This window comes from Trachypithecus francoisi, unplaced genomic scaffold (assembly GCF_009764315.1).
Source record: "Trachypithecus francoisi isolate TF-2019V2 unplaced genomic scaffold, Tfra_2.0 Lachesis_group8, whole genome shotgun sequence".
NCBI classification, from domain to species: Eukaryota; Metazoa; Chordata; class Mammalia; order Primates; family Cercopithecidae; genus Trachypithecus; species Trachypithecus francoisi.
Genome location: NW_022681473.1, coordinates 65,461,834 through 65,479,040, shown reverse-complemented (window position 1 = coordinate 65,479,040; position 17,207 = coordinate 65,461,834). Strand labels below are relative to the sequence as shown.

At 41.9% G+C, this 17,207-nt stretch overlaps 1 protein-coding gene across 3 annotated transcripts in view; it reads right to left on the bottom strand.

Moving 5' to 3' along the window:
* POLD3 (DNA polymerase delta 3, accessory subunit) overlaps positions 1-17,207 on the bottom strand; it is a 55,980-nt gene that overhangs the window by 30,365 nt on the left and 8,408 nt on the right. For all 3 annotated transcript variants that reach the window (XM_033204078.1, XM_033204080.1, XM_033204079.1), the window contains exons 3-5: positions 12,131-12,233; positions 3,656-3,695; positions 2,210-2,342 (exon numbers count right to left, since the gene is read on the bottom strand). In XM_033204078.1, coding sequence (XP_033059969.1) covers positions 2,210-2,342; positions 3,656-3,695; positions 12,131-12,233 — 276 coding nt within the window. The remainder of the gene's footprint in view (positions 1-2,209; positions 2,343-3,655; positions 3,696-12,130; positions 12,234-17,207) is intronic.

The window sequence follows — 17,207 nt, the reverse complement described above, 5'->3', positions numbered from 1 at the left end:
TTTAATCCTCTACAGCCCTATTTGGCCAGTACTATTATCAGCTTTACTGACAAGAAAATTGAGGCACCGAGAAGTTAAAAAATTTGCCCAAGGTCACACAGCTAGTAATTTGGCCTAGAGTTTTACTTTCTGCCCTTCTTTCATTCTATACATTCTCTCTGCATAACTATCTACTACTATGGCCCAGTTACTATTCTTTCTGATTCCAAAATCTCTCTTTAACCCAGATTTCTCTCCTTAGCTCTAGATTCACCTATCTTTTGCGATGGACATCCTCACTTGGATTTCTCACAGGCTTCTCAAACTCAACATCTCTAAAACCCAATTTGTCATTTTTCTATCTCTCCTAAAGCCTGCTCCTCCTGTTATATTCCCCTTCTCAGTACTCAGCTGCCCCAGCCAGAAGCATGGGTATCAAACTTTTAATACCAAGAAAGGCTGTCTTCCCCCATCCCCTACCCCCACACACCTTGTCCCTGACCACTACCATACATTGAGGTTGTTTTTCATTTTTATTTTTTTTGAGACGGAGTCTTGCTCTGTCGCCCAGGCTGGAGTGCAGTGGAGCGATCTCGGCTCACTGCAAGCTCCGCCTCCCAGGTTCATGCCACTCTCCTGCCTCAGCCTCCCGGGTAGCTGGGACTACAGGTGCCTGCCACCACGCCCGGCTAATTTTTTGTATTTTTAGAAGAGATAGGGTTCACCGTGTTAGCCAGGATGGTCTCGATCTGACCTTGTGATCCACCAGCCTCGGCCTCCCAAAGTGCTGGGATTACAGGCATTAGCCACCGCGCCCAGCCACGTCAAGGTTTTTTGATGGTCATGACTCATTAACCTTCACACCTCTCCATCCCCAACAGCACAACTTTATATCAGAAAACTGTCACATCCACCTGGATCACTGCCACATTTCTCCTCCCTGATGGCCTTGACTCCAGATTATTCTCTTCTGATCTATCTTCAATACTGCAGCCAGAGCAATCTTTCTAAAATGCAATTTTGATAATTTCACACTATCTACTTAAATATTTTCAGTGGCTCCCCAGTGCTCTCAGAATAGAGTCTAAATTTTTATCCTACTAGTCAAAGCATAATGTAATTCCTGCTTGGCCTCTTTAGTCTTCTATCTAATCATTTCCTACCTTTCACTCTAAGTTGCAGCCACAGAAAACGATCGTGGTTCTGCACAAGCATGTTTTCTCTCTTAGCTCTGTCCTTAGTCTCTCATTTCTCCTTTGCTTGCCTATTTCTACTGGGCCTTCAGGCCTCAAGTGAGATGTCATAACCTTCAGTGTCATAAGTCATAACTGTCTTGTCCCCTGACTCTATCCACCCAAAAGTGGGAGATAAGTGCCCCTGCCAACATCTTCCCCCAATATCCCTCCTATTACAGCACTCTTACACTGTATCATAACTCCTGTCTCCCATCAGTTACATGAAAAGGTACGTGGGCACATTCACTCTATACTGTATGGTATGTCATAGGTATCATGAGATATTTGCTGAATGAATTCTAATGATTTTGTTCAGTACCTGTCACAGCAGTAGGTGTTCAATATATATCTGGGGAACTGATTTGAATTCTCAATACAACCCCACGAGGTAGACATTATTACATCGAATTTAAAGGCAAAGAAACCAAAGCTCAAAGAGTTTAAGTAATTTGTCCAATGCCACCGGGCTACTAAGCAGCAAAGCCACAACTCAAGCCTGTGACCACCAATTTCCAAAATGTACATGCATTATAGCCCATTATCTCCTTGTGCTGTTAAGGATACAAAAGATTTTAAAAACCTGCTCCTGGTATGGAAGCTCAAGAAAAAGTTGCTTTTGGATGAAAAGTAGAGGGGTATCATATTAGGAATTATTTTTTTAAGGACAACATTTGAACTAGTTGAAGGATGGGTAGGATTTAGACAAGCAGAGACTGGGTAAGGGAGTTAGAAAGGGCACGACAAACATTTCTGGTGGCAGTGACAGGATAAATACATGAGAAATAGATTTATGGGGAGTCCACTGGGGTTTTCAATATGGGTTGTGGCTGCTATTTTTCATCTTATGATGTACTAATAAAACCAGGCATGTGTCTTATTGCAAGATAAATGGGGTTTTACTAGACTTGGCATTCACTCTCAAGAGGCAGCCACTGTGTAAACATCTTACAAAATCAATTCGTAAAGAAGCCCACAAGGAACATCAAGAAGCTTACTTGCTGCAGTTCTGCAAGTTGCTTTTAAGGATGTCATAGTCAGTATTGAACAGAGGCCCACTGTCCTTTAGCATGGCTTTCTGGATGCTGTACACATGGATGCTGGCAGTCACAGCTAGCTTGGATTTCACTGCTACAAGTCAACAGGAAAAGCAGTCTGTTAATACACAAACTTCATAGCACAGGGGACTTTAACAAGAAACCCTTCTGCATTAAAGCATTTGTAATCTGCGGTGGTCCAAAAAACTCTAAGAGGCCACATATACAGTAAAACATCAACCCTTCTGTCTGCAGTGGGGACATTATGACAAGGTAGGTGGTGGTGAGTCATTTCTAAGTAGAGCACCTGTGAGGGTATCAGTCATGCAGTGGACACTCAGTAAATATTAATGATTGATGATGACTATGATGATCTTTTTCTTTCGGTCAGAAAAGAGCCTTACACTATAGCATATAATTAAAGAGGACTAAGTAATTTCTATCTGAGAATATCATTTATATATTTCAATTTTAGTTTAGAGAAAGCAACTCTATAATAAAAACACTACAAACTAGATAAGCCTACGGAGGAGAAACACAAAAGAACACCACAAGAACAAATGTTAGGTTCCGTGAAGGAAAGGATTGCAGCTAACTTGTTCCATGTCCCCAGTTCCTAGTATAGAGCTTGGTACATAGTAGATAATCATTACCTATCTATACAATAAAGAAATTTTGCTTTGCTTACCACTGTGGGAATTCAGAAAGTAAAAAGTAGACAAATCCACCACTCTGAATACTTCAGAGTTAAATTTGGTAAAATACCCCCATCCTACCCTCACAGGCAGGCGCTCTTTCTTTTTAAAATACACACATTTTTTGTGTCCCTGACATGGCTGCCCTCCACCCTCCTCAGTCCCAATCTGTGAAATGGGGCCTGCAGGCCAAGAAGCCTTTATATACAAAGTACAACAGTACAGGTTTTGTCTTGAGATATAGGTCCAAGATCAGGAGGACCCTGACTGTTATTAAATTCCTTTGAATTGGGTTTTTAAACAATCGAATGGTAGCACTAATAGTCTTGAAAGAGTGAGACAAATTTAATTTAGAAGTCTTTCTGACTTCCAGAAAAGCATTCTTTAACTTGCTTCCTAAAAAAATTGCCACTGTCTTTTTACAGTTGATGAGGTAGCTCATATGGTATTCATAACAGTTTCTGCATGTGTCACGAGTTTTGAAATTCTGTGATAAAAGTGCTTTATAAATGTCAGCAGCTATTGGCCCTAAAAATGGGAAGTTAGGCAGATGTAGTATCATATTTTAACATGCTTCAAAAACTACTAATAAAATGACTATTGGGCTATTCGGTTAAATAGCTAAATATATGCAGATGTTAGAGGCAGATTTTTTATTGCACCTACATTGATGCCATAAGAGGAAAACTTGCTAAGTCACTAAAACACTTACCTTCCAATTTATCTTCTCTCACTACTGCAACCTTGTGGCACTGTAAGAAAACAACACTTTATTAGTGCTTAATGTAAGAATCCCCAATTTTAGTTTCCTTGCCCCAATAATTCAATTGTGCTTGGATGTGAAATTAGGAAAACACCAGGCACTCCTTAAAATACATGTTATAATTTAATAAAGTCAGACTCACTTTTAATTTGCTTACTTTCAGGAAAAAAATAATTTGCTTATCTTAAAACTTCTCAATAAAGTTAAGAAAAGTGATCTAGTACAGATTTCAGTACTACAATTAAAAAAATAAAGCATCTCAAATCACTGTGAGCAAAGGCTTTTTAGTGAGTGATTTAAAAAGAATTACTGTATAATTGGCCGGGCGCGGTGCCTCAAGCCTGTAATCCCAGCACTTTGGGAGGCTGAGACGGGCAGATCATGAGGTCAGGAGATCGAGACCATCGTGGCTAATACGGTGAAACCCCATCTCTACTACAAAATACAAAAAACTAGCCGGGCGAGTTGGTGGGCACCTGTAGTCCCAGCTACTCGGGAGGCTGAGCCAGGAGAATGGCGTAAACCCAGGAGGCGGAGCTTGCAGTGAGCTGAGATTCGGCCACTGCACTCCAGCCTGGGCGACAGACCGAGACTCCGTCTCAAAAAAAAAAAAAAAAAAAAAGAATTACTGTATAATCACATGAAGCCACATAAAAATGGATCTGTTCCTCATACCATATACCTAAATAAATTCTAAATGGATCAGAGATTTAAATGTAAAAAATGAGGCCAGGTGCGGTGGCTCATGCCTGTAATCCCAGCACTTTGGGAGGCTGAAGTGGGTGGATCACCTGAGGTCAGGAGTTTAAGACTACCCTGGCCAACATAATGAGACCCTGTCTCTACTAAAAATACAAAAATTAGCTGGGTGTGGTGGCAGGCGCCTGTAATCCCAGCTACTCAGGAGGGTGAGGCAGGAGAATCACTTGAACCTGGGAGGCGGAGGTTGCAGTGAGCTGAGATTGTGCCACTGCACTCCAGCCTCAGTGACAAGAGTGACACTTGGTCTCAAAAAAAAAGAACACATACATACACATGAAAACATGTGTGAATTCTATAACCGGCTATACCCTAAGAAAGAGGGAACATTTCCTAAGTATAATTTGAAATCCAGAAATAACTGAAATAATCTATTTTAAAAAAAAACAAAACTTTTAAATGAAAAAAAAAACTTTAAGTACAAAAACAAACAAAGTGGAAAAAAAATCTGCAACTTACATCACAAAGGGTTAATACACAACTTCTAAAAAAAAAAGAAAACAAAGACTAACAGCCCTTTAGAAAATGGGCAAGAGAGGCCAGACGCAGTGGCTCATGCTTGTAATCCCAGTACTTTGGGAGGCTGAGGCAGGCAGATCATGAGGTCAAGAGATGGAGATCTTCCTGGCCAACATGGTGAAACCCCGTTTCTACTAAAAATACAAAAATTAGCTAGGCATGGTGGTGCGTGCCTGTAGTCCCAGCTACTCGGGAGGCTGAGGCAGGAAAGTCGCTTGAATCCGGGAGGTGGAGGTTTCAGTGAGCTGAGATTGTGCCACTGCACTCCAGCCTGGTGACAGAGTAAGACTCCGTCTCAAAAAAGGAAAAAAAAAAATTGGCCAGTGGTAGGAACAGACAGTCCACAGAAAAAGAAATATAAATATCCCTAAAACATATGATAACATATGCTGTACGGAAACAGGCACTTTCATACATTGTTGGTGGGAACAAGAAACAGACTGATATTTGGCAATATCCAACAAAAGTACACATGCACTCACCCTTTGACCGAGCAATCCTACTCTAGGAATGTAACCCTCAAACACACTAGCAAAAATATACAAAACACATAGACACTAAGCTATTCACTACAGCACTATTAATATCCGTAATAGCCAAAGATCGTAAATAACAACTACCAATAAAGGATTGCTGAATAAGCTAAGGTATATCTATCAATGTGGCACTATGTGGCTATAATAATGAGGAATATTTCTATAACTGCTGTGGAGTGATGCTCTGAATCTACTGTTATGTAAAAAAAACCAGAGTGCAAAATAGGTTGCACGTATGAAAACGTTTATCTAAGAAAGAGAGGCAAAATTAATATATATTTTCTTATATTAAAAATACATGCAACAGGCCAGGCGCAATGGCTCACGCCTGTAATCCCAGCACTTTGGGAGTTCGAGGTGGGTGGATCTCAAGGTCAGGAGTTCAAGATCAGCCTGGCCAAGATGGCGAAGCCCCGTCTCTACTAAAATACAAAAAAATATTAGCTGAGCACGGTGGTGGGTGCCTGTAATCCCCAGCTACTTGGAAGACTGAGGAGGAGAATTGCTTAAACCCGGGAGGCGGAGGGTGCAGTGAGCCGAGATCGCGCCCCTGCACTCCAACGCCTGGGCGACAGAGCAAAATTCCATCTGACAAAAAAAAAAAGAAGGAGAGGGCAAACCCAACGTAACAGTTACCTGTAAGGGAAAGGAGGGAACCTATGAATTGAAAGCAAAATGGAAAAAAAAAAAAATTGAATTTAACTAGATATTGAACTGGTGGCTTCAGTAGAGTGAGGAATTATTTCAAGTGATTCTAAAATACAGGATGACTGTGCATCCTTAGCAGGACATGTCCTACAGACAAAGAACTGCAAAGAAATCTTATTTTCAGTAATCAAATTGTTGGTAATAATACTGGTTTTGCTTTTTGAAACCTTGTATATTTGTGTAAAGCAAATAGATATTTTTGTTAATGTTCAGAACCACCAAAATTCACAACATAAAAAAAAGAGCGATCTAAACATCAAATAAGTATTTTAAAAAGTGTAACCGTAAGTTTGAGCTGGGATTATTAATGTTCTCATAATGTGTTTTCTCTTCAAACAGGCAGTCCTAAAAATGTCATTTTCACTGGTTTATTCAAGGGAACAAAAAAGTCATGTTCTATAAAACTGCACACTAAAAATTACAGAGATTATAAAAAGTACAGACCATTAGGAATGAATCACTCAAAACCTATGCAATTTTGCAGTAAAGAGCCCTAAAAACAGTAATTCGCACCTCATGAGAAGATCTGAATAGACCAGACAGGTCAGTGTGGCTATATACTGCCTCGGGGGATACTGAAAGTACCTAAAAACAAAGATGGAAATGCCAGCTGGTGCTAAAACAATGCAGACCAGAGTAGAGCTCTGATTCAATGGGTTCCTATTAAAGTGGACATGGGAGTTAGGGAGCATCCACAAACCCAGAGCCTAGGAGGGGGTAAACCCCCTGTTCTTAGCAGAACAGGGAAAACAGGCTAGCTGATGAGAGAAAATTCTTCATAGAAAAATTACGGCTAAAACAACAGAAAGGCCAGGTGTCGTGGTTCATGGCTGTAATCCCAGCAGTTAGGGAGGCAGCATGAGGATCATTTGAGCCCAGAAGTTTAAGACCAGTCGGCCAGGTGCGGTGGCTCACACCTGTAATCGCAACACTTTGGGAGGCCGAGGCGGGTGGATCATGAGGTCAGGGATCGAGACCATCCTGGCTAACACAGTGAAACCTCATTTCTATTAAAATACAAAAAAATTAGCCGGGCGTGGTGGCGGGCACCTGTAGTCCCAGCTACTCAGGAGGCTGAGGCAGGAGAATGGCGTGAACCCGGGAGGCAGAGCTTGCAGTGAGCCGAGATCATGCCACTGCACTCCAGTCTGGGCGACAGAGCAAGACTCCATCTCAAAAACAACAACAACAACAACAAAACCCAGCCTGGGCAACATAGTGAGACCTCGCCTCTAACAAAAATAAAAATAAAAAATTAGCCAGGCATGGTGGTACATGTCTGCAGTCCTAGCTACTCAGGAGGCTGAGGCAAGGGGATCGCTTGGGCCCAGGAGTTCAAGGCAAAACATCACCATTTTGTAACCTTTAGTGAATTAATGATTTAGGCAATGATTAAAACTAATCTCAGCTAAAATCATTAGATGAAAAGCTAATAGGGAACCCATAAAGCATAGATAAGGTTGACAGTTCTTCACATTACAAAAAGAACCAGCCAAACATTTCCTTGAAGTTTTCAAATAATCCTCTGGAAGAATCTCTGGAATGAGATTTGAAGGAAGCTTTCACGTTCTATATATTTTTAAACATTTTTTTTTTTTTTTTTTTTGAGACGGAGTCTTGCTCTCCCACCCAGGCTGGAGTGCAGTGGCCGGATCTCAGCTCACTGCAAGCTCCGCCTCCCGGGTTTATGCCATTCTCCTGCCTCAGCCTCCCGAGTAGCTGGGACTACAGGCGCCCGCCTCGTCGCCCGGCTAGTTTTTTGTATTTTTAAGTAGAGACAGGGTTTCACCGTTATTAGCCAGGATGGTCTCGATCTCCTGACCTTGTGATCCGCCCGTCTCGGCCTCCCAAAGTGCTGGGATTACAGGCTTGAGCCACTGCGCCCGGCCTATATTTTTTATAATAATCATTGGAAAAATAAAAATATTTATATTTAAAAAAAATCCAGGTCAGGCACAGTGGCTCACTTCTGTAATCCTAGCACTCTGAAAGGCTGAGAAGGGCAGATGACTTGAGCTTAGAAGTTCGAGACCAGCCTGGGCAACATGACAAAACCCCATCCCTACAAAAAATACAAAAATTAGCTGGGCATGGTGGCGAGCACCTGTAATCCCAGCTACTTGGGGGGTTGAGGCAGGAAGATGGCTTAAACCCAGGAGATTGAGGCTACAGTGAACCGAGATTCTGCCACTGCACTATAGCCTGGGTGACAAAGTGAGACCCTGTCTCAAAAAATAAATAAATAAAAATAAAAATGATTAAAAATTCCATACAAAGCCATGTAATGTCTTTTTTTCTTTCTAGAAGCACTAAAAACTTAAAAAGGAGCCGGGCGCGGTGGCTCAAGCCTGTAATCCCAGCACTTTGGGAGGCCAAGGCGGGCGGATCACGAGGTCAGGAGATCGAGACCCTCCTGGCTAACACGGTGAAACCCCGTCTCTACTAAAAACACAAAAAACTAGCCGGGCGTGGTGGCGGGCGCCTGTAGTCCCAGCTACTCGGAGGCTGAGGCAGGAGAATGGCGGGAATCCAAGAGGCGGAGCTTGCAGTGAGCCGAGATGGTGCCACTGCACTCCAGCCTGGGTGACACAGCGAGACTCCGTCTCAAAAAAAAAAAAAAAAAAAAAAAAATTAAAAAGGAAATTATTAATAGAAGAATTAAAAGAACAAAACCTGACATAATGCTTAAGAATTTGCCTTTCCTTAGGATTCCCTTTAAGGGAAAAAAAGCATAGGTAAGCATCCACATTTGGTCAGTTAATTCCACAGGGCTCCACAGAGTTTCCCAGTGAGGCTATTGGGAGGGCAAGTCCAGGGCTCCAAAATCCTCACAACCACTTCAACCACACTCTTCATAAATTTTACATATAGAACTCTGATTAAGATTTTGTTTGAAAAAGGATTCTCCCGCTAAAAAAAGATAGGCAGAATTTAAATGCCATCTTATACTTAGAAACAGAAAACCTTTTTATAAGCAAGCCATGGCTTAGAAGTTTGTGTTTTGTTTTTTTTTTTTTTTAATTATACTTTAAGTTCTAGGGTACATGTGCATAACGTGCAGGTTTGTTACATATGTATACTTGTGCCATGTTGGTGTGCTGCACCCATCAACTCGTCAGCACCCATCAATTGGTCATTTATATCAGGTATAACTCCCAATGCAATCCCTCCCCCCTCCCCTCTCCCCATGATAGGCCCCCATGTGTGATGTTCCCCTTCCCGAGTCCAAGTGATCTCATTGTTCAGTTCCCACCTATGAGTGAGAACATGCGCTGTTTGGTTTTCTGTTCTTGTGATAGTTTGCTAAGAATGATGGTTTCCAGCTGCATCCATGTCCCTACAAAGGATGCAAACTCATCCTTTTTTATGGCTGCATAGTATTCCACGGTGTATATGTGCCACATTTTCTTAATCCAGTCTGTCACAGATGGACATTTGGGTTGATTCCAAGTCTTTGCTATTGTGAATAGTGCCACAATAAACATACGTGTGCGTGTGTCTTTATAGCAGTATGATTTATAATCCTTTGGGTATATACCCAGTAGTGGGATGGCTGGGTCATATGGTACATCTAGTTCTAGATCCTTGAGGAATCGCCATACTGTTTTCCGTAATGGTTGAACTAGTTTACAATCCCACCAACAGTGTAAAAGTGTTCCTATTTCTCCACATCCTCTCCAGCACCTGTTGTTTCCTGACTTTTGAATGATTGCCATTCTAACTGGTGTGAGATGGTATCTCATTGTGGTTTTGATTTGCATTTCTCTGATGGCCAGTGATGATGAGCATTTTTTCATGTGTCTGTTGGCTGTATGGGTTCGGAGTTAGCTCAAGTGGTTACTTCCTCATGCCGGACTTTCTATCTGTCCATCTCTGTGCTGGGGTTCGAGGCTTAGAAGTTTTTAACTGATTATAGGTTATACATCATTTTGAAAAATGGTCTCAGAAATATGCACTGAGGAACACAATTTGAACACTTCCAGTGTCATCCAAGAAAACTCTGGACTCTGAAGACCAACCATGAAGACTGTCCAAGAATCCTAAATTAAGAGCCCCTGTTATAATGGGTCAGTTTGAGTAAAAATCTATATTATCTTAAAACATAAATTATTAACTTAAAACATGGATCCTATTCCAGAAGATCCATGAACTCAAAATTTTATGAATGTCAACATATGCATTTTTCTTTCAGATTCTCAGTGACCAAAAAAAGAATAAAAATCACTGCTTTAAAGAAATATAAAGATTCCCAAGTAAAGGCTTGAATATGACTAGATTGAGGGTACTGACATAACTAAAGAAAGAGACAGAAGGTTAGTTGACCCTGTAAACAGAAGAAAATATGACAATCAGCTATAATCTTTGACAGTATCCATTCAAGAGCTCTAGAGTGGCAAAACTCTGGAGGCAGGTTTATCTCTGAAAGTAAATGAGTCACGCCTGTTTAACTTTGCTTCAGAGATATAAATGACATCTTATTTTACACTTGCAAATATCTTGGTTATCATTTGGCTTGCCAAATAGCTTGCAAACAAGAAAAGAATATGTTGGCTAGAGAGTATCTGATCCTTCTAGCAGTTTTGTTGCTCCTTGTAAATTACTAAACTGACATTCCAGTTTTATTTTATATCACCCAAGCTGGAGTGCAGTGGTACAATCACAGCTCACTGCAGCCTTGACCTTATGGGCTCAAGTGATCCTTCCCACTTCAGCCTCCTGAGCAGCCGGGACTACAGGCGCATGCCACCATGCCTGGCTAGTTTTTGTATTTTTTGTAGAGATGGGGTTTCACTAGGTTGCCCAGGCTGGTCTCGAACTCCTGGGCTCAAGTGATTCTCCCAACCCAGCTTCCCAAAGGGCTGGGATTACAGGAGCGAGGCACTGTACCCAGCCTGACATTTCAGTTTTAAATCTCACATGCTTGAGACTCAATTGCTAAAAAACAAATCCAGTCAATATTTTGACACATCAGGGCTCTGAACTTATGATTCTGAGGGAAAATCAAAGGAAAGAGGAAAACGGTGTGGATCTTTGAGAAGGGGCCACCTGACCTTTGGGCAAAGTCCCATGGGGCTTTTTATGCCCAAAAGAACCTTCAGACAGGAAGTCTGAGGAAGTGAGAACAGAGGAGGTATGTCTTACTTTTGGGAGGACGCCAGAGAGGGGGAATTATTAAAGTTCCCAAGGCCCAGTTTGGTGCAGGAGAGGGAACAAGACATCTTAGCAGAGCTTCTGGTACCCAGCAAGGCATGGGAGTAACAGAATGATCCCTGTGCCCCTGAGAGGGACATGAAAATAGCTAAGAAAAAAATCAAGCAGATCTGAGAAAGCTTTACAGTTAGGATGATGAAATCCAGCAGTCACCTGCGTTGCCAGATGACCAGATACCAGGTGGGACTACAAAAAGAAGAGGAAGGAGAATAAAATGTTCCCAGCCTATGCACTGCATTAGCCATGCTCCTGCCAAAAACCCTTACCCTTCAGGCACTTAGACGTAAGCCTACCCAAATGAATGTTCAAAATTAAAATGAAGTTCAGTTAAAGAAATTACAATTTTTGAACACTTGTATTTGTGATTCGAAATTTGAACAGGTGGAAAATTAAGCACCATTGTTCCCCATATACCTTCAAGAGGGAAAAAGAGATATAGGGAATAACAGAAGCAGTCTCCTAACATCTTATTGCATAATAATGATACAGTCTCTGCATCACAGCCAAGATATTACCCAAACTTCTCAGTTTTAGATTTAGTCTAAAAACGCAAAATAATCATCACCATCAAACAGCTCTTTAAAACTACTATAACACAGAATCTTGTTTATTTTCTCTCCCCTAAACTAGGTTATAGCACTCTTCATAACACAAACACATTTAAGCTCATTACAAGGCTCTGAGAACTTACGGAATGTCCATTCTGAATGAGACTGCCAGACACCAAATAGGTAACATGCAGTTGGGCTCCTGAATTTTCTTTTCGTTTCCTTTCAACATAATCATACAGCATCCTATTCCAAAGAAAAGAAGCCACAAATAAGTCATCAGTAAGAGTTCTTACATGATCAACTCTTAATGACTTAAAAGATATATGAAATCTGGTAGTCCATCAAATTTTCTGAACAGTAGCATTTTTGCTTGGCCTATGGTCAGTTAAAAAAAAGGATGGACTTTAGACAGGACATGGGGAGTAGAGTCCACTTGTATGGAGCTGGCACAGTGATCAGTATATTAACTGAAATAAGATTAATAATAGACCAAGAGGGACTGAACCTGCATTAAAACAGTGGCAATGATACATAATAAGTAGAACACTCAATGAAGAAGTAGTTTGGTAACTGTCTAAGCTCTGGCTAAGATAATTTGTCTAGGCCTCTTAATATCCCAAGGTGTAAACAGGAGGGTTATATTAGATTAGTGATTCTTTTAACCTGGGATTCAGGTGGCCATCTATAACCCTCCAACCCTAAAGTTTCAGCAAATGTTTATGTGCTTTTTTGGGAGGAGATGTGTGAGGGTTTTCAATGGATTCTGAAGAGTGAATTACTCCAAAACATTAAGAACTACTAAGTATATGATCACAAATGTCCAGCTCTGAAATTCCAATTTTAAGATTACTCAGATTTAATGCCGATTCAGAATTGCAGAATGTAACAGCTTACTCACATTGCCCAGTATTCAGAATAATTCATTAACCTGAGATAGCCAAATACTAAATGCAGAAATAATGCTTTTAGTAAAATCTCTAAATTCATTTTTACCCTATGATCCAGCAAGTATCAGAAGTTGGCTCTCTTCAATAATCTAGTTTAAAAACAACAAAAAGAGACATAACATGTCTTTTATTTTGAGAAACATTTACAGTCTCTCTGTAATATACTTCTGCCAAGCACAGCTAGAAATTTAAAAATCCCCAGAGAAACTCAACCTACATTGCTGTTCACTCTCTTCTTGAAGAGCCTGCTCTCTCAGCTTCCATAAAACCACGACCCACTGAGTCTCCTGCTACCCCTCTCACTGCTTCTGCTTCACTTTCTGAAGAGACTTCTCTACCTCCTCCCTTTCCTTAAATGTTGGTGTTCTGCCTTCAGCTATCTTTTCACTCTATGTATTAGAGTGACTGACCATTGCTGTCTGCCTGGGTCTGAGGGGTTTCTTGGGATGTGGAACTTGCAGTGACAAAACCAACCATCCCGGACAAACCCAGGATGGCTGGTCACCCTACTACATATTTTCCTCGGTTTATTTCATCCATCCCTGACTATAACATCATCTGCTCAAACCACCCAAGCCAGAAATCTGGGAGTCATTATCCTTCACTTCTTCCTATCCAGTGAGTTGCCAAGTCTCATCAGCTCTCCTTCCCAAGTAATTCTTGACTCCATGCCCTTCAAATCTCTTGACTAGACTATTTCAATTCCAAGTATCAATTCCTCTTCTCCTCCCCACTTCACCTTCATTATCCATGATGCTGCCGAAGTGAAATTTAAAAAATGCAAATCAAGTCATTCAGCAAACAAAACTTTACCGAGTGATTATGTTCTATGCCTTAGAGACAGAATAGTGAATAAAGCAAGTCTGCTCTTAGAGCTTACATTCTAGAAATGAGACACACAATAAACATATATAATCTCAGATGACAGTAAGTTTATGGAAACAAAATTAAGTAAGGTAAGGAGGACAGAGGGTGCCTGAGAAGCTTTGCTATTTTATATAAGGTGATTAGGGAAGGCCTCATTAGCAGAGCCCTGCACAGAGGGAGGGAGACAGCAAGGTGGATATCTTGGGAAACAATGTTCTAGGCAGACAGTCCAACAAATGCCAAGGTTCTGACGCAGGAAAGTCGGCAAGATCCAAGGAACAGAAAGGAGGCCAGTGTGCTGCAGTGAAATAAGGACAGTAGTAGGCGAGAGAGGGCAGAGTGCCAGGCACATAGGGCTTTGTGGCTACCACAGGATTTTAAGAAGCCATTAGAAAGTTGAGAGCAGAGGTAACATGATCTCACCTTTTGGAAGGATCTGAGAAGGTTATGTGGACGATATACTGTAGGGGAGCAAGGGAGGAAGCAAGGAGACCAGTTAGGAGGCTATTGCAATAACCCAGCCTAGAGATGATTGGTGGCTCAGTTTGGGGCAGTAGCAGTGCAGGTAGTAATTAGTGGATGAATTCTGGGTATATTTTAAAGTGAGAAACAAGAAGATTTGCTGATATACCGTGGTGAGGTGTAAGAGAAAGAAGAGTCAAAAATGACTGCACTAGGCAACCCAAAGAAGCAAGCTGCAATTTACTGAGATGGGGGAAAAGCAGGAAAAGCAGGTGTTGAGGGGAGAAGTCAGGAGTTAGGTTTTGGGGCATATTAAATTTGCAATGCCTATTAGTCACTGTTGATGTTGAAAAAGTTGCTAGAGAGTCTTGCTTGAAATATAATTCCTTGTTATAAATCTTTCAGTAGCGCCAGGCACGGTGGCTCACGTTTGTAATCCCAGCTCTCAGGGAGGCAGAGGCGGGAGGATAGCTTGAGCTCAGGAGTTTGAGACCTGCCTGGGCAATATAGTGAGACCCCGTTCTCCACAAAAAGGGAGGGTAAAAAAGACAAAATAATAATAATAATAATAAGTGTAACAAAGCTTTCAGTAGCTTCTCATCCCCTAAGGATCAACTTCAAATCTCTAGCAATGACAGGTAAAACCCTTCTTGTTCTGGGCCCTGTATCTCTGACCATTCCCCATCATACCTACACTATCTTCATCCTTATGAAACATTCTACAGTTCCCTTTATTCCTTTGTATATGCCCCTCCTTCTGCCAGCCTGGCCTCGAACCCCTGGGCTCAAGCGATCCTCCTGCCTTGGCCTCCCAAAATGCTGGGATTACAGGAGTGAGCCATCATGCCTAGACAATGAGCCTCTGCCTTCTAAGCTCTAACAAATCTTATCCCATATCCATTATTACAGTACGTATCACCCCGCATTCTAACTACTTATTTTACATATGAGGCATCCGCTCTGGACTGTTAACTCCTTGAGTATAAAAACGTGCCCTAGTCAGGATTTTTGCTGATTCCTCCTCTTTGCCCTTCAATGTTTCTTTCCATTACAACAATTGTGTTAGAAGAATAAATGAGCTAACAAGATCCATGAACATTTTGGTTTGTTGATGCTAGTTTGGACCATGCTAAAGGAAGACGTGATAGGTAGGTACCATGCCCAAGATGCTCTCAAGCTTGCGGGCCAAATGCAGTATTTTTTATCCACAACTAATAGTCCTGCCCATATCATCAGTCATTGTCCTCTACGTACCCGTCTCCCCAAATTGACCCCAGTTCTTCTCTCTTATATTATTAACAGAAAATTCAAAGCAAACTCTTATTTTAAAAAAGAATTCCTGTGGCCGGACACGGTGGCTCACACCTGTAATCCCAGCACTTTGGGAGGCCAAGGCAGGCGGATCATCTGAGGTCGAGAGTTCGAGACCAGCCTAACCAACACAGAGAAACGTTATCTCTATTAAAAATATAAAATTAGCCAGGCATGGTGGTGCATGCCTGTAATCCCAGCTACTCAGGAGGCTGAAGCAGGAGAATTGCTTGAACCTGGGAGGCAGAGGCTGCAGTGAGCCAGGCTTGTGCCATTGCACTCCAGCCTGGGCAACAAGAGCAAAACTCTATTTCAAAAAAAAAAAAAAAGGAAAGAATTCCTGCCTATTTTTTTGAGTCTTTAAAACATATTTTATCTGATCTAAGCCAAACTTTTTTTTTTTTTTTGGAGATAAGAGTCTCGCTCTGTCACCAGGCTGGAGTGCAGTGGTGCGATCTCAGCTCACTGCAATCTCCGCCTCCAGGTTGAAGCGATTTTCCTGCCTCAGCCTCCTAAGTAGCTGGGACTACAGGCACACGCTGGATCCTTTTTTGTATTTTAGTAGAGACAGGGTTTCATCATGTTGCCCGGGCTGGTCTCAAACTCCTGAGCTCAGGCAATCCACCCGCCTCAGCCTCCCAAAGTGCTAGGATTACAGGCATTAGCCACCGCACCCAGCCTAAGCCAAACATTTTTTAATAAACAAAATGTAAAATATTCTTAAATAAGAATGACAACAGGCTGGGCACAGTGGCTCACTCCTGTAATCCCAACATGTTAGGAGGCTGAGGCAGGCAGATCACGAGGTCAGGAGTTCGAGACCAGCCTGGCCAGCAAGGTGAAACCCCATCTCTACTAAAAATACAAAAAGTTAGCCAGGCATGGTGGCACGTGCCTGTAGCCCCAGCTACTTGGGAGGCTGAGGCAGGAGAACTGCTTGAATCCGGCAGGCGGAGGCTGCAGTGAGTCGAGATTGTGCCATTGCACTCCAGCCTGGGCAATAGAGCAAGACTCCATCTCAAAAAAAAAAAATAAATAAAATAACAACATATATGACTTCTTACAAGATACACTTCCTACACATAAGATTAATTATAGCTTCCCATTTTAATTCATTAATCTTCCCTCCTGATCAGTTCCACCCATAATGTTCCCCAGGATGAGTACAATGTATTGCCCATACTGCTTTCTCTAACCTAACTTAATTCTTTCACAGCATTTTCACAAACTGAAATTATCTTGTTTAAATCAATTGGTGGGTGCAGGGGTGGGCTTGTCTGTCAGGTTTACTGTTGTATGACATAGCCTGAAATAATGCTAAAGAAAACAGTATGAGGCCGGGCACACTGGCTCAAGCCTGTAATCTCAGCACTTTGGGAGGCCGAGGCGGGCGGATCACGAGGTCAGGAGTTCAAGACCAGCCTGGCCAAGATCGTGAAACCCTGTCTCTACTAAAAATACAAAAATTAGCCAGGCATGGTGGCGGGTACCTGTAATTCCCCACTATTCGGGAGGCTGAAGCAGGAGAATCGCTTGAACCTGGAAGGCAGAGGTTGCAGTGGGCCAAGTTCCACCATTGCACTCTGGCCTGGGTGACAGAGCAAGGCTCCGTCAAAAAAAAAAAAAAATT